Below are 21,442 nucleotides of genomic sequence, written 5' to 3' on the forward strand. Positions count from 1 at the left end.
GTGCACACACAGATCTAGCAGATTACACCCAGTTACTAACGGCGTGGCTCGCTCCTTAATAAAAAGTTTAAAAGGCAGCCTTGGACTAGGTGATGCATTTAGTTTTTCCAAGGAGTTGCGGGGGCTGCTGGCACCGGCTGCTGCTTCCCGCGTGTTCCTCCCACACCAGGAACCCGCAGGCTCCTGCAAAGGCCTCTGCGGGAAGCCAGAAGGCAGCCTGCTCCCTTACTGTTCAAAATCACGGCGGGAAAAGCCTTTTGCTGCCTTCAGTACCCATTAGCGACAAGATCCGCAGGGCTGTGCCAAGGAGTTGGAGGAATGTTAATGTTCTGATGTGCTGCTTCACTGCGGGAAGGTGCTGTTGGCTGTGGGAAAGCCTGGGGGTTTTGGGACAGCCCGCTGCTGCAAGGAGGAAAAAACCAGGTCCCTATTTTCCCATCTGCGTTTACGGTCCCATGCTGGCGCTATCCATGAGTTTTTCCTGCCAGTCATTTGTATTTCTCGATCCCTAGGCTTTGGCCAGCCTCGGGCCAAGTTTGATGGCTGACTGAAGGCATGACCTGTTTTTACTCCCCGGTGGGTGCCAGCCGCAGCCCGCCAGAGCAGGCAGGGCAGCAGCCAGCGCTGCTGAGGCACCGTGAGCTTAGCGGGTTATGGCTAACGAGCAACGAGCTGGTGATCCCGCTTGGATGCGTCCTTCAACTCCATCCGCTTGGAGATGTCAGCAGAGCTGGCAGCACCAGCAAGGATGATGCTGGTGACCGTGGATGGGGCGTTGGACAGCAATTATTTTGGTTTTCTGTTCTGGTGCGACTCGAGGAGCCCCACATGCTTTGGTACGCGCTGCACAGTTACAGCGCAGCCGCCGACGTGGGGGTCTCGCTGCCGTGGACCCGGTGTCGCCTCCCCAAACTCCCTCCGACCTTGGCAGCGTGCGGGCAGGGTCCGCTCCTGCCTGTCCGGGGCGGGTCTGCCCCTCCGCACGGCTTTCAAACACCCCGCTCTTGGGCAAACGGGGAGCTGCAGGATGTTCTACCCTTGTTCACTTTGGCGCTCTATAAAATCCCTTTTATTAAAATGAGGGGGGGAATCAATGCAACCACACATCAAAAACAAACCTCCGTTTTAGCAATTTTAAAGCAATCCATCAGAAGCCAATGAAGGCCGGGTTATTTAAATGATAAAGGACAGGGAATGAATGCATACCATTGTCTCTGCTGCTTTTTCCAAGGTGATCTGGGTTAAAACCATGCTCTCAGGGTTAATTTTGCGCTGCTTTTCTTTTAAAAATGTTTTTTTCCTTATTGACACAGGGGGTTTGATTTATGTAATATCCATAATAATTCCCAGATTTCTGTAGATTACAAGGTTATCCCCATGAATGGCTTTGCCAGCAGAGGGATGGGGTCTTCCCCGGCGTGGGCTCGATGCTGGCCTCCCGCCCCGCACGGATGGGGGAGCAGGGTCCGGCCATCGCCGCTCGCCCTCCCGCTCCCCCGGCGCCTGTGGCTCTTCACTTCCCTCTTTAATTAAGGATGCTTAATGCACAGCACTCTGGGGCGTAATTAAAAACAAATAAAACAAAAGGACGGCATGGAGAAGTGCAGCCCTGCTCTTTCCTTCCACTTTTTCCTCTTCTCTGTCTGGTTTTTGCATCACCTTGTCAGCCCCCCCGGGGACTGTTTCTGGGGACCACCAGCACCAACCCCGCGGGAGCCCAGACCTGCTGCCCCCCTTCCATCCCCCCTGCAGGGGGGGAGCAGGCATCCATCCTGCACACGCAGGGGGTCCCGTCCATGCCCGCGAGCCTGGCGGTGCCATGGAGTCTCTCCTGTCCCATCAGTAGTTTATAAACCAGCTGAAGAAGAGACCAGGCGGGGGTCCAGCTCCCCAAAACAGGTCTCCCAAGCCTGCGGGACCCAGTCCTGGGGACCGGGAGCGATGCCTGCCACCCGGCCAGCCCTAAGTGGTGGCAAATCAAGGCTCTGAGCCCTGAACGTCTTGAGATTTGAAATGCACCTGTAAGAACCGGGAGGTTTCCTTGTGCGCCGGTGCAGGGGCAGCAGGCACAGGCATAGGGGACAAGACCGAGGCTGGGATGCCAGCAGTCCAGGCAGGCGAGGGAAGGTGCTTCTCTGCACTGCTGCCTCCTGTGCATGCATGCGCAACCAACGCAAGCCTTTGGGAAGATTTGTTAGCTTGGCCTTCGCTGCTCCAGATTAGTTCTCTCTCCATACTTACTTTTTTTCCTCCCCTCCTTGGGTTTTCTGCTACTTCTTCCCTCCCCAGCACTTCAAAGCCCCGCTCTCTTTCCAGGCACTTTACCACGTCCTTGTTATCCGGACACAAACTCTCCTAAGCCGCCCCGTTGTCCGCTGCCGTGCGTGTGGGCAATCACAAATTTATGACGATGCCGAGACTTTGGGGGGAGAAAGGCGAGCGCGTTTCTGCCGCAAACCGCTGCTTTCAGGGATCATTCCACTCGACTGGCTGAGAAGAAAACTGCTCTGATAGAAACTATGTTATAATAGTTGGGAACTGGATAACAATGCCCTACCGACGGAGCTGATTTATTCTAATATGCCAGCACGGGGAATTGGTATGCACCAAAGCAGAAAATGGAGCTGGCTTTTCAGAAGTGTTTAAAATCGAGCGGCTCTGGAGTCACCACCCGATTATTTAGGTAATCTTGCGGTGGCCAAGCAATCCCATTTCATTAAGGGCGGTGCTATTCTGCAAAGCAAATATTGCATATGATCAAAATGAAGCTGCCTCTCCCCCATCGCCCCCATTAAACTTTAACTTTGCTTATCAGCTCCCCGCAAGGAAGCGCCGGCTGGAGGCTGCGAAGGTGCCGGTGCTAGGCAGGAGTACCTGGGAGCGATGCGGGGGGAGCAGGCGGGGAAGTTTTAAGAGCAGCGGCCTGAGTGATGATGAGAGGCATGACATATGTTATGGATTTACTCAGAAATTAGGAACATCTGCCTAGGTTTGCTTTGGAAAGAAAGAAACGAGGGGGCTGTGTGAAAGCAAGGTCTGGGCATCGCTGCCCGTGCTCGGGGCGAGGGACAGGAGGGTGGCGCGGGGTGACGTGGCCAGCAAAGGAGCGGTGCTCGAGTAAACCCACCTCACCGCGTCTGGGCGTTAGACGTGGGCACCCCACGCACCCGCGTCTCTGCATCTGCGTGGCCGCTGTGCAAGCACGTGCACCCCCTCGCGCTTTCGTGGCTTACCCCACAGGTGGGCACGTAGCACGATGTTACGCATGTCTTATGGGACAGCGTTTAGAATTTGCGTGCGCATTTGCTTTTCCCTAGGACTTTTACCCCAGCGGAGATGCAAGGCCTGGCAGAAAAGCGGCCGCTCGCGGAGGGCTGTGACTCCAAAGGCGTTAGCAAGGACGAGCTGCTCCGCTCACCGGGAAGGGGCGAGGAGCTGCCACCGGCTCAGCATCCTCCCCCAGCAGGCGTTCTTGGGACACGTTCCTGGTGCACGCATCTCGTGCTCGGAGGTGCCATGCCACTGCCTCAGAGCAGCTTATTCTGCGGAGGAAAAAAATAACCCCAGTTGTGCAGGGAACAGCGCTCCCCCATCCTGCGGGGCATGCCTTACAGCTGCCCGCTGCTCCGGGAGCAGCAGGCAGGGACGGGCAGCAGGCAGGAGGAGCGGCTGCCGGGCCAGGGTGGCATTAGTTCCCGCAGGCAGGTCTCAGCTGGGAAGAGGGATCTCTAGCCCAGCTAATTTCTCCATCTCTTCCCTCAGTTATTTTGAGGGAAGGGGATAGCACAGGGTTTAAAAGCAAGCCTGAGCGTTGCTGATGTTGCTACCAAAGGAAAAAGAAGCGAGGGAGCTGCGAAATGCTGTCACGAAGAGCTGAGCGGGGATGATGTGTGATGGTGTGTGCTGGGAAGGGCTTCTCAGGCTGAGGGATGTCAAGGAGACATCCTGGAAGGGCTGGATGTCGGGTTTTGTTCAGGGGAGGTTTGCCGTAATACATTTTGACGGGTTTGAAATTGGTCCTATGGAGGCCAACAATGAGGGCAAGGAGAAAATCCCGCCCCCAGGCACCCGTGTGCCGGCGGCGACCTGCCGCTCGGCGATGCGGGGAGATAAGCGCTGCCAAGCTGTCACTCTTCCCGGCCGCGGCCGCAGTTAGTTCGGCTCAGCAGCGAGAAGAGCCGGCCTGTGCCGCGTGGGGCTGGCTGCCAGCGGGAGGGGTCTCCGCCCTTGGGGAATTTAGAGAATTAGTTTAATTCTGGGTCTTCAATTCGGTTTTCTGGTGAGGAGGTGAAGGCCATCGTGCAACCGGCCGGTCCATGGGCCCTCCCAAAGGCAGCACGTTGCCCGGCGCCGTAAACATCTTCCAGTTACTCCCGACAGCATCCCAACTGGATGCCGTTTTGCAAAGCCACGTTTTACAATTATTCGAACGCCGGTTCACTCGGACACTAAAAAGCAATTATTGCATAGTTTTTTGTTACTCCGTTTTCCCCGGCGTACTTTGTGCAGCTGAAGTTGACTTATGCGATAAATGGACGAGGTTGAAAAATACGACTCCTCTGAACTTTTTAACCTTACACGAAAGGGAGGAATTCTAAGAGCAATGGATAAAATTCAATTAACTGAGATGACAGAAAATAATCTACTAAGCGAATACATCAGGCAATTGGAAGCTTTCATACCTTTCAAAAAGGAAATAACCTATTTCTTTCCTTGTTATCTAATGACACAGGAGTTTATTTCTCTGGAAGCAGTTACGAATCTACCTAATGGGGCCTAAATGCTGTTGCCAGGCAATTAGGGGTTTATTGTGTGGCTAATTCTTTCATTTCCGTCGCTGGTGATTGTCATTACAAAACGCAGGACTCGCGAGCTCTCCCCTCGGCCGAGAGCCTGTGTTTACACGTAGGCACATGCGTGTGCACTTGCGTATATGTCCGTGCGTGCATGCACACGTGTGTGTGTACGTGCACGTTTGCACAGCTGTGGTTTACAGTGAGCGACGTGGCTCGTGCATCGCTTTTCACACCGCCCGTTCCCCGGCTAGCCCTGCCCGTGCCGCTTAGCCCTGTCCGTAAGGCTGCCCACAAGGTCCCTCCCGCGCCTGCGTCGTGGGAGCGTTGGGTTCCCCGTGCACCGCTGCCTCTGTCGCAGCGGGGGAAGACAGAGGAGGGAGGCGCAGGTTCGGTGCTTGGTGCGCAATGCCCGCAGCCCCCCGGCAGCAGGGACGCGCCTGGCCACCGGCTACGGCAGCTGCGGCAGATTTTCAGGAGGAAGGGGCTCTATTTCTTCCCCTGGTTGACTTCTGTGTTTGTCACCGCAGCCAGCGGTGCAGAGAACTGCAGAGGCCTGGCACACACGCTCAGTTTGATCCCCTCCTCACTTGTTCTCCGCCTTGCAGACTGCCCGCCTTGGGCCCCAAACCTCAGCTCTGTCTCCAGAGGCTGGTGGGGACGGCGGGCAGCTTGGCCGGAGGGCTGGGACAGCCTTCCCCGGCCCCTTGCGGTTTGGGTGCCACCGTCCTCCCCAGGCCGCGTCCCTGCAGCCCTCGGTGGATCTGCCAGCTGGGGGCACGCTGAGACAGTGGGAAAGCCGCTGCCGTGGGCGCTCGCCGCCAGCATCCCCCGCTTGCCGAGGCATCCTTCCTCAGAGCATCCCCGCCTGCACCACCCAGCGTTAGGCCGCACGCTGCTGGGCCGTCTTCTCTTTTTTAATGATGCTACTGGTCAATTCCCCTGTAAGTTGCTCTGGCGAGAATTAAGGGTTGCTAATTAAAAATATCAACAGGGTACAAGCTTTGGCTGAAATATGGTATTTGGCCTTTCCGGGGAACGCTGCTACAGCTGCAAACTGGCTGTTTCCTGCTAATACGCTTCCAGCCGAAAGACCTAAAGGCAGAGCTGTAGAAAGCTGAGCTTTTCTGGCGGGCAGCACTGAGACTACAAATCGGTGAAGGAGCAAACGCAATGAGTGCAGTGCCCCGGAGCGAGCAGGGGGGGCAGGACCCGACACCCGCCTGTGCCTGCTGCACCGCACCGCAGCCCCGCGGCCTGGGAAGCGCCGGCTTTGCGGAGCTGAGCTCAGGCCCTGTCCCAGCATTCGCTGGCTCAGCCTGTGCCCGGCGTGAAGCCCCTCACCAGGGCGGCAGGCCAGCCCCTGGGCTGGGAAGAGGGACGCTCCTGCACAGTTCCAGCCCCACCGTGCCGTCCGGGTGGGAAGGAGGAGGTGGGCACATGGCTGGGGATCTCTAGCTCAGGTGTAATTCAGTCCTAGGTGAGCATCAGCACGTGCAAATGGCAACGTTATTTACGCCAGCTCGGCTGGCAGGGCTGGGCTAGTCTGAGCCCCTTTTCTGGGGGCTGCAGCCGGCCAGGCCTCCTCTCCAGATGCTGAGGCTGCTCTCGCCGGTGGCAATGTGGAGCCCCGATGTCCCCTTGGGGTGCCTTGCAGCTGCCCGTGCGATGGTGGTGCCGACCTGGGTTGTGCCTGGGCTGGATCTGTCCCCCGCCGCGGGCCGTGCCTCCCCGGAGCCAGCCGCAGGGCTCAGCACGGGGGGAGCAGCAGCCGGAGCCCCCAGGCGCCGGTGAGGAGAGCACGATGCTGCGATAACTGGCTTGCCTTATCGCCTTGGAGTGAGCTGTATTGTGGCGGAGAAAGCCCGTCAGCCGTATGGAGGACTGAAATAACAACCGTTATCTCGTCATCTATTGACTGTCTTCTGTGGCTTACCGTTCCAAAAGGTGAGAGCGCTGTTTGAGGAATTAATGTTGCTACACGGAGGTATTTAAGGCCAGGGTTGCTATTACCCGTTGGGAAGGGCTGCGGTAATGAGACGATACTGCAGCACGGGGAGGGGGAACGCGATGCCCGGGAGCATGTGCGAGGGGAATGCGCTGTTTTGGAGGAGCTGCGGGGACTCTGCTCCGCTTGCCTGCTGGTGCCGCTAATGGCAGCGAGGGGCTTCCTCTCCTGGCCGCGTCCAGGATTTGGGAGCCCGGGCTTATGGCATTTAGAAAAAAAAACAACAGTGCCTTTGAAACATTTAGGCTGGTTTTTTATTTGCTGCCTGGTTTGCTGTTGAGGACTTCAGCATCCTTGCATATGCTAGCATTTTTCTTTTTTAAAAAAGAAAGAAAAACTGAGTTTCTCAGGAGGCGCTGCTCCAGCAGCTGGGGATTTTGGGAAAGCCAGCAAAACCCCAACAGACCTCATCCCCCCGAGGGTGGGGTGAATTTAAGGGATGCTTGTGTGAGCCCCCCTCGGGAAGGCGGCTCAGGGAAGGAGCAGCAGGACAGGGCAGGGCAGAGGCAACCCGGGTTTTCAAAGCTGCGTGGGATCCATCAGTGGCTCAGGGATGCCACGCGTGAATTTGCAGGCTTAACCTGCCCTCCTTCTTCCCCACTTCTGCACATATATTTTTATCTCGTAATTACAGGCTGCTGTATGTATAGTGGCATTTAAAACACATGGAGCTGACCCTGCAAACCTTTTCCAGGGCAGGGAGGGTTTGCCGAGTTCAGGGCCCATCTTATTGACAATGATGATTGAAAATAATCCTCTAAGTCAGTATTAGGGTCAGGCCTTCCGTGTAGATCTTTATTTAGGCGCCAGGGACATCTCCTTTTCAATGCCATAGGCTGTAATGGCTCCTTTATAAAGTAAATGTATAGGGACTGTTGAGTCACTGGATGGTAACACTGTCACCCATACATACTGAGTCTGCTTAGTCTAAACCTTCCCGAAACTTTTATTAAAAAATGAATGTTCAATGCATCCGTAACCCACCAAACCGGGCTGTTTAAAGTAGGGCTTTGCCTTGCACAAGGCCACCAGGCACCCCGGGGCCCAGCCAGCGCCGCAGGGCTCGTCAGCATCCCCCGGCTGGTTTTGACCCAAGGCGGATGGGTGGCCGAGAACAGCAATGACAAGAGTTCAAAATCAGCTGGGCTTTAAAGTATTTTTAGTTAAATAGCTGTGAATAAATTCAGAAGTATTCCCGGAGGTCCAGGCAGCAGCTTTAAAACTGTCGTACTGGTGTAAAGCTCTGGGTTCTGAATTTGAATCTAGAGCAATTTTTTTTCTCCGGGTGAGCGGTACCATGCCCCTCGAATGCCAGGGCGATGGTTTTGGAGTCGCTTTGCGGAGCAGGTCCCCTTCGGTCATCTTCTGCCAGCAGAGGGGACGGGGAGGCCCTTCCCGGGGAGGCCGGGGTGTTGCAGCGGCGCAGCAGAGCCCCTCCAGCCGCCCTGGGTGGGCGCAGCCGGGGACCGCAGCAGGTCCCAGGGGCGTCCCCAGCACACGGCAGGTGCTCCCGGCATCCCGCGCAGCTGGACGGCACGGCAGGGGCGATGCCGTCCGCGGGCTGGGCTCTGCCGGAGGTGTTGCATGGCTGTGGCAGTGGCTCTCTGGGTGTCGTGCATCCACCCCACTGTGGAGAAAGGGGTGTCAGCTCCTCACCCGGGCCCTGAGCCCGGGGGCACCCTCCGCCAGCGCTCCCCCGGATCAGCTCCTGCTAGCGGGGGATGCTGCTGACCCCCAGAGCGGCTGTGAGGGTGGAATCCGCGCCCCGACAGCGCGGGGGCCTGGCAGGGAGGGCGCCCGGCCCTCCCGCAGCGCCCGCTCTCGCAGCGGGGACGGGCCCGTCTCCCACCGGGTTTTCCCCCCGTATCAGCAGGGCAGCGCCGGTTTGATGCACGGTACATTGCACAGCTTTCAAAGAGCACTTGCAATCTCCTTATCAGTTGCAAACGTTTAATACGCCCAGGTAAATTAAGAGCGTGCTTAATTTCTTATCGTCCTTTTCACTTCTTATTTTTTATTGAGGAACTTTCTTTTGTGGGAATTTTTGTTTTGTCTTCTTTTGTTGTCTCAGTCTGCTGATAAAAGTGTGTCGCGGATTGCATTGTGCTGTTAATTTTCCTTTTGGTATGCTTGCTACAATGACTTATTTTGTGTCTGATATATTAGTTATCCAATTTTTGTAAGCTGATTTTAAATATGTTACTACGCAAACTCTTTTTACAGCCTGTGCAGCTTTTGATTATGAATGAGTGCAGAGATACACACAGGAGTATTATTTATATAAAATATATAAGCAGGAAGAATCTTCATAAATCACAAAATGCTATTATCCTCGGGGTTCATGACAGCCATATCTTTTTTTTTTTTTTTTTACGGAAAACCAGAATACATTAAACACCCCCGGCATTCGAAAGGGGCGTTTCGAAAACTGTACAATCGCTCTGTTTATTCCATTTGTTTAGTAGGTAGCATTTAATATCTAACGTCTGTTTTACACAAATAAATCTTAAAATTAAGATTTAAGGAAGAATTTATTGGGGGAGGCTACTGTATCTGCCTGTAGTAATATTATTGTTTATGACCTAAGGAATACGGCAATAAAAAAAAGGCAAGCTTCGGATGGGTAGGATTTAACCCTGGAGGGAGAGCTTTCAGAAAGCTATTTTGCATAAGGCTCCGCTGGTGACCTTGTGCCTGTCTGGGAGTATCCGCGGGCGTACGGGCACGCACGGAGCCCCCCTCGCCGAGAGGCTTCGCCGAGGCCGTGCCCGGCCCGGGATGCCGCGGGAAGCCCGGGATGCCGCCGGAGGCCCGGGATGCTGCCGGAGCATCGCTGTCCTGCGGTGGCACCTCACTAGATCCGTTACAGAAAACCCTTGCTTGGGTTGCACTAATCAATAGCTGTGCCTAACAGTTTACTATACCGTTTAATTAAACAAATTTACCTTTTGAAGGAAAATCCATTGCGAGCAATTTAGATTCTGGTGTATTGCAACCTTTTTTGAGGTTACTAGTGCTTTTAACCACTGTCTAAAGTGCATACAGTGTTAATTAGCATATTTAGGATGAAGTAGATTTACCATGCAGTAATCATTCTCTAATTCAGTAAGAACTATCTCTGGTGAATAGTGGACATTAATGACAGTTGCAAGAGCTTAGATATTACATAATCACTAATTACATTCTGCACAATTAGCGGAGACTCCTCAATGTGAATCGCTAATGGCTGATTCGTGTCAGCAGCCTGTTCTGGCTGTAAAGAAATATAAACAGTCTGCATAATTTTCTGGTGGTATTAGCATAGGGAAGGAGGTTATTAATGAAGTCAGGAGGCCGGGAGGAGCGCGGATGGATGGGGTGAGCCCAAAGACGGCGTCACCCTGCCGTACCCTGCCTCGAGATACACCTGCGCTTCACGACGAACGACGCCGGCGATGCCGCCTACGGCTTCCAGTCTCTCGGCTACCTTCAGGCGGTCGGAGGGGAAAACCGGCACCGAGGGGCTGCTGCGGGAGCCTGGGGGCCGTTTTGTTAAGCACCAGGTTAAGGGGCGCGGAGCCGGCTCCCGCACCCAGACCTTCGTCTGTAGAGGTCTCGGGCCCAGTGTATTGGGGGATAGTTGGGAACGACTGAAAAAAAAAAAAAAGTTGGAACTTTTTGCCTGCTAGGGCAAAAATAGAGAAAGACCAAGTGACATGCAAGTGCTGCTTGGTTTATTTGTTTGTTTGTTTTTCCCACTGCTCAGTCTTTAGAAAATAAAAATGCGATAGTTTCTTGGGCTACTGTATTTAGCAATTCCTTACTTTTAACCATTTCCTAAAACTATGAAATAATAAAAAGGCTGAATTTTGCATTTACCCCCATCTTGGGTGATAGAGCTGACGGCCCAGGGAGGGGACCTTTCTTATTAGTTGAACGTGACAAAGGTTTGGACAAAAGTGAGGTGGCAGGCAGGCTTCGCTTCTTTAAAGAAATAAATCTTTGCTCAATTGATTTTCAGTGATGTTTGGATCAGGTCCACAGTTTCTTACCGGCGGAATTCAGCCTCCCACGTTTGTTGTGTGATTAAAAGGAGGAGCAGTGGTATTAAGCCAGTGGAATTGCTTTGGACAAATCCCAAACTGGAGCCCAGGGGCATTGGGCCCCTATACCTTTAGGTATTAGGTATTTTAAATTAAGATTGCATGTGGTTTTAAAAGGCATTGTCAGAGCAAAAGCAATTTAACAAAAGGCAATGTATCTGGCGACTACTCTTCTGCCTGCCAAGTGCTCTTCTCTGCGAGTGCATTGTAGGGATGGCAGATTACATCTTCTGAATATTTTTGTCAGTTGCTTGGTTCATTTTCATAATAATAACTTGCATCCTTCTATATCCTTTCATGTTGAAGGGTTGCAAACTATTATACAAACAGACCCACTCCTGAGATGCAGCCACCTCTGAGGGGAAAGACGGCAGCTTTCGGCAGCGGGCGGCAGTTTCGGGGGCGGGAGGCGGCCGCCCCGGTGGGGATGGGGGGGACAGTGAGCGCAGTGGCCTCTGGACGGGGTGCCAAGGGGCTTTGGGGAGCCCCTGCCTGCAGCACACCTCACCTCATACCACCAGCGCCTACCTCGGCGTGGAGAAACCCAGAGCCTGCGGGTCCCCATCCTGCCCGGGCTCGGGGGTGAACCTGCAAAGGGGGCTGAGCTACCAGCAAGCTCTGCGCTTGCAGCTCGGGCAGCACTTGGGTTTGAAAAAGAAAAAACTTAAAACATCCGAAGCATAAAGAGCCCTTATTTTCCACGTTGTGTATGAGCCAGTCTGGATCGGTGGAAGTAAGGGCTTTGCAGCAGCGTCGGACGGGAGCAACGCGCGCTGAAGCATCCTCTGCCGCTTCCCGCGTCAGCCAGAAACGGGTCGCAGACAGAGCCTCCGCTCATCCTCCTTTGAAAACAAGACCCAAAATATGGTTTCTCTGGCAGGAGAAAAACGGCTAGCTGCTTATTCAGATCCATGCAAGTCATTGCTAAAGTGCCTTAGATAACGAATCATTAACTAAGAGTTGCGTCCCAACAGCAACGCTTCAAAGCCCTGAAAACCTTTGCGAGGCTGCTGGGCTGCCTCTGCCCCAGCAACCAAGTTGCTCTGCTCAGTTTCGCAACACCAGGTAGGATTTTGAAAGGGCTTATAACATTTTTAATGTTATTTCCCAACAGCTAGGATGGCAGAGCGTTCGTATTCGCATCTGAAAATATTGGCCTTTAAGTGCCTTGTCTAGAAACTCCATTTTTTATCTTTCCGGGGCCGGCGGCTGGGCTGACGTGAATTAAGGCCAGCCCAGTGAGCCGCAGCGGCGGCAGACGAGGACGAGGCCAGCAGGCTTTCTGCTAAATGTGCTTGGGAAGAGCAATTAAACGGTGCAGATGCAGCGCGGTAAGCGTCGTGTTTAGTTACGGATTTTTCAAAACCACGCTTTCGGCGTGGCTGACGTTTTTTCCAGTGTTATGACCCGGCTAGCGACAGCCGAGCGCCGCGCGCGCCCTCCCCGCTGGCGCTGGGAGCCTCCCGACTCCTCCAGGACCCCGGTGCTGGGGGGCTGGAGATGAAGCGCGGACCCTGGCGTGGGGCGGCATTTCCCTAAGTGCTGTTTGCGAAGGCAGGTGCTCTTCCTTACATTATCGCCAGAACATTTAAATCTTAATGACTGGCATTGTTGTCTCAAAGACGGTGTTTTTCCTGCTGAGAAACTGCATTAGGTTGGAGAAACAGAGCTCATTTCCATTCACTCTGCAGTCTCTCTAGAAATGACATGCAGTGCTTGAAACTGTTTATTTCCAAATTCAGGCCTCCTCCGCATCAGTCATCAGCTTCAATTACCAGTTTTCCGGAGCCGAGCCATCAGGCAGTCTGACACGAGGGTCCAACCTAATTCCCACCTTCTCCAAAGTCAAGAGCATAATGTGCAGATGAAAAGGTGGAAAATAGCCTGGACTTCATTAGCATGCAGAGCCCGGCTGTTCATTTGCTTGCTGCGAATGGAAGTTCTGACACTCGGCGCCTTCTGCAATATGAGAAAAGTCCTCTTCAGAGTATATGATGTCCTTACCAGCCAGGAAAGGTCATCAAAAAGGCAGGCGCTGACCTTGCTCCCTGCTCTTCATGACTAGTTTATTGATTCCAGGAACACCTCATTACATGCCGGATCAACATATTATTGCCATGTTCAGCGGCTGAATTGTTTACAAGTGTCTTTATAACCAGCAAAAGCCTTCCGGATGATGCATGACTACACTCATTTGGATGTGACCTGCCAATTATATGTTATCCGATATGGTGCTGTGTGTCTTGATCCCTGACCGGGCCCGCTGCCCTGCATCAGCACGGGCCCATTTACTACTTCTTTCTAACCGCTCTTTGGGAAAGTGTCCATTAGCCTGTCAGTCTGTAAATATTTTATTTTTTTTACCTCTGCTGCCGGCAACGCGAGCGTTATTGCTCTGTCATTTGCTATGCATGAGGTTCATAATCAGTTGGGGGAAGAGGGTTTTTTTTTTATGGCGGCGTCTGATAACCCACCCAATTTGCAGTCAGTATGCATGGCGAGCGGTGCGACTTGTTACAGAGCCGCGTGCCGGCCCTGCGAGAGAGACCTGTCATATTTTATTCAGGCGCAAGCACTGCGAGGCTGGTGATTTATTTGCGGGAGGGAAGGCAGGAACAAACGCCCCCCCAGCCCCCAGCCTCTCCCTTCCCTGCCTCTAAAGGTCCAATAACTTACCACCCAGCACATGCGTTTTCCTCTTCTACATATTTTTCTGTGGTTTGCATTCTCATTCGCTTAATATATTGCGATGCATTATTTATCCTCGGTCTGCAGCCGGGTGACTTCGTGTAGTTTACACGCGTGTAGACACAAGAATTTAAAAAATAAATCACGGGGCACGACTACTATTTTCATCTCTCATTACAGACACTTCTACAGCTCAATAAAAAAAGAGTGGCACAGCAACTCGATTAGCAAGTCTGTAAAGAGAGATTGCTCCAAAAAGTGGCTCTGAGAAAGCGGCTTACGGGCACCCGTCGGCACAGACCCGATTTGCTTTTTCCTGCCTCTGCTGCTGGCTGTCGGCAGCCTTCGGCGGTCATAGGGGCGGGTGTGCAAATGGCACGCGGTGCAGCAGCACCGCTGGAGGACTCGCTCCCCGTGCGGTTGCTTTGGTTCGGCACTGGCGAGGGGCTGCCTGTGTTCCCCTGTACCCCCAGCCTGGCCGCTCGCGGGGTGCAGGCTGGAGGCTGCGGATCATTGCCCTTCTCCGCTGGCGGAGATGATTTTTCTTGATGTTTGATTTCCACGTGCCGCCAGTGAAGGTGAAGGGGCTCGTGTGCGTGTGAAATAGGAGCGTGGGTGCGGGAGGGAGCTGTGGGACCGGGACCAAGCAGAGTTCTGGCACCTGGGATGAGGCCCCATACCTTAACCACAAACGAGAATTTGCTTAAATTTGCCTCCGTTTGGGGGGAAATACTTGAGAGTGAACTCAAAGCTACGCAAAAAGGCTGTTGGGTGTTTGCCCACCCGGGGATGCTCTCCTGAACCAGCCCGGCAGTGAACTCACGCTGATTTTGTTTTTTTGAGCTGGTGCAGAATGGTTGAGTTGTGTGAGTGAGAGGCAGTGTGTCCCCATGGTGTCTTATCCCACCGTGTGTCCCTGCAGCATCTTGTCCCGCCTTTACAGGGTAGGAGTACTGGTTTTTAAAAAAAAAAAAAGGCAAAAAAAATTATCCCACAGCACCTGAAGCTGTTTGGTAGCTTGTTTATTTTGTATCTACACCTTGCAGCTGGTTTTCTTTAAAAGCATTTCCTATTTGAATTAGCTATGGGACAGGAGTTGTGATGGAGCGCACTGGACCAGCCGAGCAAAGTTGGTTTCTGCTCGATTATCTTGAAGAGGGAAGGCGTGCGGGGGCTGCCAGCGTGTTGGTGCCCCTCCGAGGGGTTTCTGGAGGAGCTGGGGGCAGTTGTGCTGCCGGAGCCTGGGCGTCACTGCCCTCCCCTGGCTGCGGGTGCCCGGGGTGCATCACCCCGAGATGCTGAGGGACGCTCCCTGCAGCGGGGGTGCACCCATGCGGCCCCGGGTCTGGCTGATGTGGCAGTGCCGGGATTTCCGTGGGTTCTGTGGCCCGGCTGGAATAAGACAAAATTTATGCACGTATAGCGCTGTCTGCTCAAAGCTCTGCAAACATTAATTAAGTTGCCTAACGCTGCTTGGCAAGTGTTAGCATTGAAATCCTCTTGCCGTGGTTAACTTGTGGGACCAAAGGGCCTTAAGAGCTTCAAGGGTGAACTGACGGCAGCAAAGATGCAGGGTCTGCGGCGTCCTGGCTCTCAGGAACCAGCGTTGCATCTTCCTGATTTTAAAAACCACCGTGCCAGGCCCAAGGCTGCCTTAAAACCCTGCCCCGTGCCATCAGACGTGTACGAGGAGCTAAGGATCTAAGTGCCTAAGGATGCCCCGTGCTGGGGTGACAGAAGGCAGCTAGGGACCCGGGTCCCTCCTTACAACACGGAGCATTTCGGTTTGGGGGCTGTAGAAGGGGGATTTGAATTTCTTAAAGCAGCCCATTTAGCTTCCAAAATAAAAACTGTGTCTGCATGTGGTTTTTTTAATTAGAGCTGGGGCAAAACACAGTCTCAGGTCAGAACAGCCTCGGGCTCTGGAGACAGCACAGGGCATTGATCTGAATCTGAATTTTGGAAAGCAGGAAAAAAGCGTCCATTTACTAGCAAATCCCTGGGTCTGAGCAGCCCTGAAGCTGCAGGTGTTGAATATTCAAGGGGCTGATTCACCATGGTGAGCTTTGGGGCTGATGCTGGTGCGATGCCGCTGAATGCAGGGCTGCAGGCGGGTAACGCCGTGCCCCAGCGTGGGTTCTCAGCAGCAGGAACGGAGTCTGCGGCCGCCGAGTCTCAACGCGGGGTCTCCACCGGGGCGCTGGGATCCCCCTCCCCCAGGCGCGGTACCAGGTAATTCACTCCTTGGCCGGTCCCGCGCAGCCGGCGAGTGTCGCCTCGAGTCCGGCATTATTTATGCTGGGATAAGCCTGCGGTCGTTTATTGAGCCGCGGACATCCGTCCAAATTTGGCACTTGATCCTTTCGTTTCTGTTAACGTCACTGTTTCTGGATTCCTATTCATCGTGTAAATTTTCTCTTCGAAAGGGAGAGAAAAATCAACTCCTCTTTATGACAGCAAACGTGACAGTTGCATGACTACGGAGAGGAGCATTAACCTTTCCTTTAGCCTGAAGAACTACATAATCTTTTTAAAATCAACTTTTTATTAATTTTGGAGTGATGCTTAATGCCTGACGGAAGTGAGAAGCAGTGGCATCACCAGGGGAACTCTTTGCGACTTCTCACGTGTGTAATTTAAGGTCACGCCTAACCTGAGCGTGCCCGTGGGTGCTGCGGGGATCATGGCATTGCCCCGCTGCCCAGGTGGGGCCGTTCCCCCCGTTGCACTTGCACACTGATGCCTTCAGCAGGCTCTGAACAGACCCCGCATCCCACCTGCAGCAGATTTTTGCCCTTTCGAAACTCAGCAGTGCCTCCGGCAGCGCTTAGGCTGGGTTTGGCCTCTCCGCGCTACCCAACTGCTGCGACAAGCTGCGGAGTGCAAACGTGGACACGGGCTCGTCAGAAGCAGCGGCGCGCAGCGACTCGAGGCAGCCGAGCAGCAGCGTGTGACGGCAAGGGGAGCTGTCTGAGGCTGCCGGCTCTGCCGTGGTCCTGCTGGGGTGAATTTCCATCCTTTGGCATGGCATCTCTCAACGTCCCCGTGCCCACAGGCCAGCTGCAGCTTCTTCAGACGCACCGCTGGCTGCGAGTGACTTGGAAAGCAGCCCACCGTTCAGAGCTCTCCTTGCACCCTGCACAGGCAGCGCCCGCCGGGCGCTCGGGGCAGGCAGCGCGGCGGGGGCTTCGGGACCCGCAGGGTCCGACAGGGCTTCCCGTGGGGCCGGGGGAGTGGAGAAGCTGAACATCAGGAGATGCCACAGTGCTACCTCTTGGTGGCCTCGCCAGGAGGCTCGTTAGCAGAAAAATGAGGTGGCCACTGGATTTATTAACAGCACCCAGTGTGCAAATTCAATTTTCCTTCCCATTGCACTCCAGCAGAGTAATTGGACGCACAGTCCAGGGCAGGGACAAAGGACAAGGTCAGTTACTTGTCTGGCAAATACAATTACACACAGCTCTGAGGAGGGGTTTGGAAACCGCGTTCCCTGGCTGTGCCTTGCCCTACGTAAAAATCACCCGTGCTCCGGGAGCACGAGCTGGAAGCGTGCTCCCTGTGGTCCGCCCCGGGGGACGATCCCCTTCGTCAGCACACCGCCAAAAAGCAAACCCGCAACGCGACCCTTCCTTAAGCGTATTCACCTCCGACGAACGCTCGCGGGCCTTGGGTGGTAATCAGCCGGCTCTAATTGCCGCGCTCCCCTGGCGCGACGCCCTTGCAGCGCCAAGCTCGCCGCGGCCCCGTTGCGCGGCTGGGTATTGAGACCTCTGCACTCAAGAATGTTTGCAGCGTTTAAAGAGCAATGCTAGGTGCTCTCATTACAGCGCAAGGACACCGAGCCTTGCACTTCTTATCGAGCCTACTCAAAACTTCGGTGTAGTTTTCAATTGCTTCGAGCACTTTTGCCGCGCGTGTGGCGTTAACCAGAAAAAGGAATAGTTCTGTGCGTTCAGTTTAGCCCCGTGAAGGCGGGCGCTGGAATAGCAATTTGAAATACAGCGCGGCCACCGCGCTGGGAAGTCAATTTGTTTAAAGACCAGCGGTGGGACGGGAAGGATCCGGCACCTGCTCCTCGGCCCGCTCTGCTCCCGCTGCCGACGCAGGCGGCAGATTGCAATACACCGCAACAAATGAGCCCTTCCATTCATCTTCATTAGCCACGCAGTTTCGCTGGATCCGAGCTCACTACAAGTGGGTTCCCAATATCTATGTAAATCCTTCCCTTTCTACACATACTCACTCGCGTTTATTAACGCGTACCAGAAGCAATGCTACAAGTACAAGCCATGCAGAAGAGGAAATTAGTGAGGGCCGTCCGTGTCTGCGCGAGGTTATCGTCCCGATTACGCTGCGGCGAGCGGAGCGTTTGGCTATTACCCCTGTAATTATTGTTGTTGGTTGCGCATTAAATGTGTGCATTTGAAAATAACTCAGGCGAGCGTAGCGCTATCGCAGCGGTTTGATGCGTCAGGAGATGTGGTGGCTGGCCAACGTGGAGGTGGACCTGCGCATCCCTGCTGGGATGGAGGAAGGAGCCACCCCAGGTTCCTAAGATGGGATTTCCCGCTGGAAATCCATGGGTGAAAGTCAGGATGCCCTCCTTAGGCTGAAATTCGGATTTAGCAGGGCTGCCTTCAGCCGTTCCCCCCTGGAGACCCGGGCAGGGAGACAGCCAGGACCTCCAGAACAGCCTGTCCCCGTTCCCGTTCCTCGTGTAGGAAGGGAGCAGCAGAGGGGCTGTAAATCCCGCAGCGAGGGAGGGGGCCCCCGCCGACACCCAGCGAGAGCTCGCCGTCTCCCCTTCGGGAGCACCCGCGCTGACCACGAAACCGCACGCGGCCGGGCCGGCGAGGAAGGCCCGGCGGCGGGGGACCCCGGCACGCAGCGGGCGGCTCGGCCCCCTCCCGCACACCGGCCCCCTGCGCCTTGGCCCCAGTGGGGACGGGGGGGGGGGCTGTTATTAATTACCGGTAATTACTTCTTTTACATATGGTTATTGATGGGGTTTTTTTGCAAGTAGCTGATTATATTGAAGAGATAGGAGGGAAAATGTCTGCCCGGGCGGCTAAATCTCTGGAACAGGGCTACAAAGCCCCGGCCGCACGGCGCAGACCTCGCCAAGTGTTTCCAAACTGAATAGTCATTGGGTTGGCAGATAATTCAGAAACTATTTGTATGAGCTGTTTATCAAATTATTAACTGCACAGATGTTGTTTGGTTGAAGAGCAGCTGAACCTTCTCTCTGCCAGCCGTGGAGACAAAGGTCTGCAGGAATAATTGGAGATGTGCACGGAATATTAAATTAATTTACTGCTCTTAATTCTTATGCAAATCCTGACCTCTGATAGAGCCTATCAATTACCCTGCATACAGGGAAAAGAAAGGAGAACAGTTTCTTTCTTTTCTTCCCCCCCTCTTCTTTTTTTCCTGTTGTTCTTCACTTTGGTTTTTTTGTTTCTTTTTTTCCCCCCCCTCCCCCTTTCTGAAAAGGAACTTGGAAAAGGAAATATTTGGGGGAGGAAGAAAGCCATTTGCGGGAGAAGCAAGGGACGGGGATTATTTAATTGGATGTGGCGGTGTCCGCCGCGTCCCCGGGGAGCGCGGCCGCGGTTTCCCAAGCCGGGGCAGGCCCGGGGATGGCGGCCAGGCCCGGCTGGGATGGCGCCCCGGCCTTCCCTCGGCTGGGCCCACGCCGGTCTCGGGTGGGCTGGGGACCCGGGGCCCGGTGGGTTCCCTGGGGAGGGCCGGCTGCCGGCGTGCCCAGCGCCGCCGGGAACCACCGGCGGAGAAGGCAGGCAATTTGCTGTCGAGCCTGTTGTGAGGTCCCAGGTAAAAATGAAGTTGGATTTAATTGGTCCTCGTTAAAAAGAGCTATTTTTCTAATATGGAGAAAAGGCCTCATCTCGGGCACTTTTTTTAATTGGGGTTGCGTACGCGCTGTTTAGCCCATGTTTAAAAAAGACTCCGGGCCTTATTCTTTCATCATATTTTCTAATAAGGATAAATAAATAGGATGAATAATGCGATCGGTCTATCCCCCGACCTCTGGAAGACCTCAGCAGCGAAATGATGTTTCAAGCTCCTTTCGTCACATCCAATATGCGCTGCCTTTCAGCTCTCCGCAGCCCGAACAAAAGCCATACAACAATATCAATTAATCATGCAGCAGGCAAACAAGGAGATTTATTCCACTACAAATAGCCTCACAGAGAGATGCTGAATGGGCTTGATTAGCATGAGAAAAGAGGAGCAAAACTCCACAGTTCAACAGCTAAAGAGCAATTTGATGGGGCTGGGATTGGGAAATTACTTGATTAGTGTCTGCCGGAGGAGAACACGGTCGGGACGCGGGTCCCGGCCCCGACGGGGGCTCGGGGCGGCCTGGCCGGGGGCGGGGGGGGGCAAAAAGGGGGGAATAAAAGGATTTTTTTTTTTTTTTTTCCTCCTTCCCCCCCCCCCCCCGTAAATCCCGGGAAGCGCCGGGAGACTCCGCTCCCCCTCCCACGCAGCCCATTCGGGTAATTTCATTTATCCCGCAAATCTAATTAGTAATCCGCGGATGACATTAATACCGATATAATGAAGCCTGCGATGACCAGATTAGCGGCGCGCACCGATAGCCTTAAAGGCACATCGCACCTTGGCATCCGCCGGACCCCGGCGGGAACGGGGGGAAATCTTGCTTTAAAAGGAAAAAAACCCAAAAAACAAACCCAACAACAACAACCCGGCGGAGGAGGCGGGGGGGAGGCGAAGCCGAGGAAAACCCGCGCAGGTCGGGCTTAGCGGCTCCAGCTTTGCCCGGCTCCCGCGACGCTGTTCTGCGAAGGACGGGGGAGAAAAGGGGGGGGGGGGGGGGGGGAAGAAAAAGAAACCAGAGCCAAAAGAGTCGCTCTGCAATTTATTCCAATGGGTGGCTTTTAAGAAGCTGGCAATTTGAGACGGCTGGGTGTTATTTAGTGCAATATGAAATCAAATGATCCTATTTCTGAAATAACAGTGTCTGGGAGGAGAAGTGAATGCTCTGGAAAGGTAATTGCCTCCTGATGATATTCCCATTATGCCCCAATCCTGGCCTAAACGCTGCCAGCGCCGGGCTGAAGCCGGTCCGGGGAGGAAGGACCGGCGGGACCCGGGGGGGCGGCCCCAGGCCGGGGGCACCCCCAGCCCCAACGCCGAGCCCGGCTCCTTACCCTTCTTCTTTCCCTTCCCTCGGCAGAGCCCGGGGCCGCGGCGGGCTGGGCCCCCCCGCCGGCGGCGCGGCGGTGCGGTGCGGTGCGGAGGAGCCGGAGCGCAGGTAAGGAGGGCGGCGGGGGGCCCGGGGGGGAGCCGCCCTGGCTGAGCGGGACACCCGGGGGTTTTAGCGCTGGCCCCGCGGGGGTCGGGCTGCGGGGCGGCTGGGGCCGGCGGAGGGAAAAGCCAGTCCCGTCCCCGTCCCCCCCCCCCCCCGGCCGGGGCAGCCGGCTGCCGAACCGACCCGTTCTCCGTCCTTTCCCCCAAAGCCCAGCCTGTCGGGCGTGCGTCCCCCCCGCGGGGCAGCTTTCGGGGTGCCCGGGCACCCCCCCGCGTTGCGAGCCCCGCGGCGGTCGGGCAGCCTCCCGGCCCGCCCTGGGGCGCCCCAGCCGCTGCCCTCGGCTGCCCGTCGGTGGGTGTTGCCGGTCCCGCTGGCCCCGGCGCAGACGGGCGAGCCCCCGGTGCCGCCGCGCCCGGCTGATGCCGTGCCGTGCCCGGTGCCGGAGCGGGAGCGAGCGTCCCGCCGGCGGCCGCGGCGGCGCCGCCGAAGGGATAAAACCACCGGAGTTAAATCACCGGAGGGAAACGGCGGGGGAAAAAAAAAGAGACGAGACGGCGGTAAGGCGGAGGAGGAG

General features: G+C 55.0%; 1 protein-coding gene across 7 annotated transcripts in view; it reads left to right on the plus strand.

The window, feature by feature from the left end:
- Window positions 1-21,442, plus strand: part of LOC148053051 (uncharacterized) — a 100,259-nt gene that overhangs the window by 74,802 nt on the left and 4,015 nt on the right. For 3 of the 7 annotated variants that reach the window (XM_087774683.1, XM_087774684.1, XM_087774682.1), the window contains exons 3-4: window positions 20,575-20,606; window positions 20,794-20,871. In XM_087774683.1, coding sequence (XP_087630809.1) covers window positions 20,575-20,606; window positions 20,794-20,871 — 110 coding nt within the window. Of the gene's footprint in view, window positions 1-20,052; window positions 20,093-20,427; window positions 20,607-20,793; window positions 20,872-21,442 lie in introns of those variants that run through there. The other 4 variants (XR_015708205.1, XR_015708204.1, XR_015708207.1 and 1 more) reach the window with 3 other exon arrangements.

Source organism: Nipponia nippon, unplaced genomic scaffold (genome assembly GCF_047370975.1).
Source record: "Nipponia nippon isolate SJK-2023a ecotype South Korea unplaced genomic scaffold, ASM4737097v1 scaffold_4, whole genome shotgun sequence".
Taxonomy (NCBI): Eukaryota; Metazoa; Chordata; class Aves; order Pelecaniformes; family Threskiornithidae; genus Nipponia; species Nipponia nippon.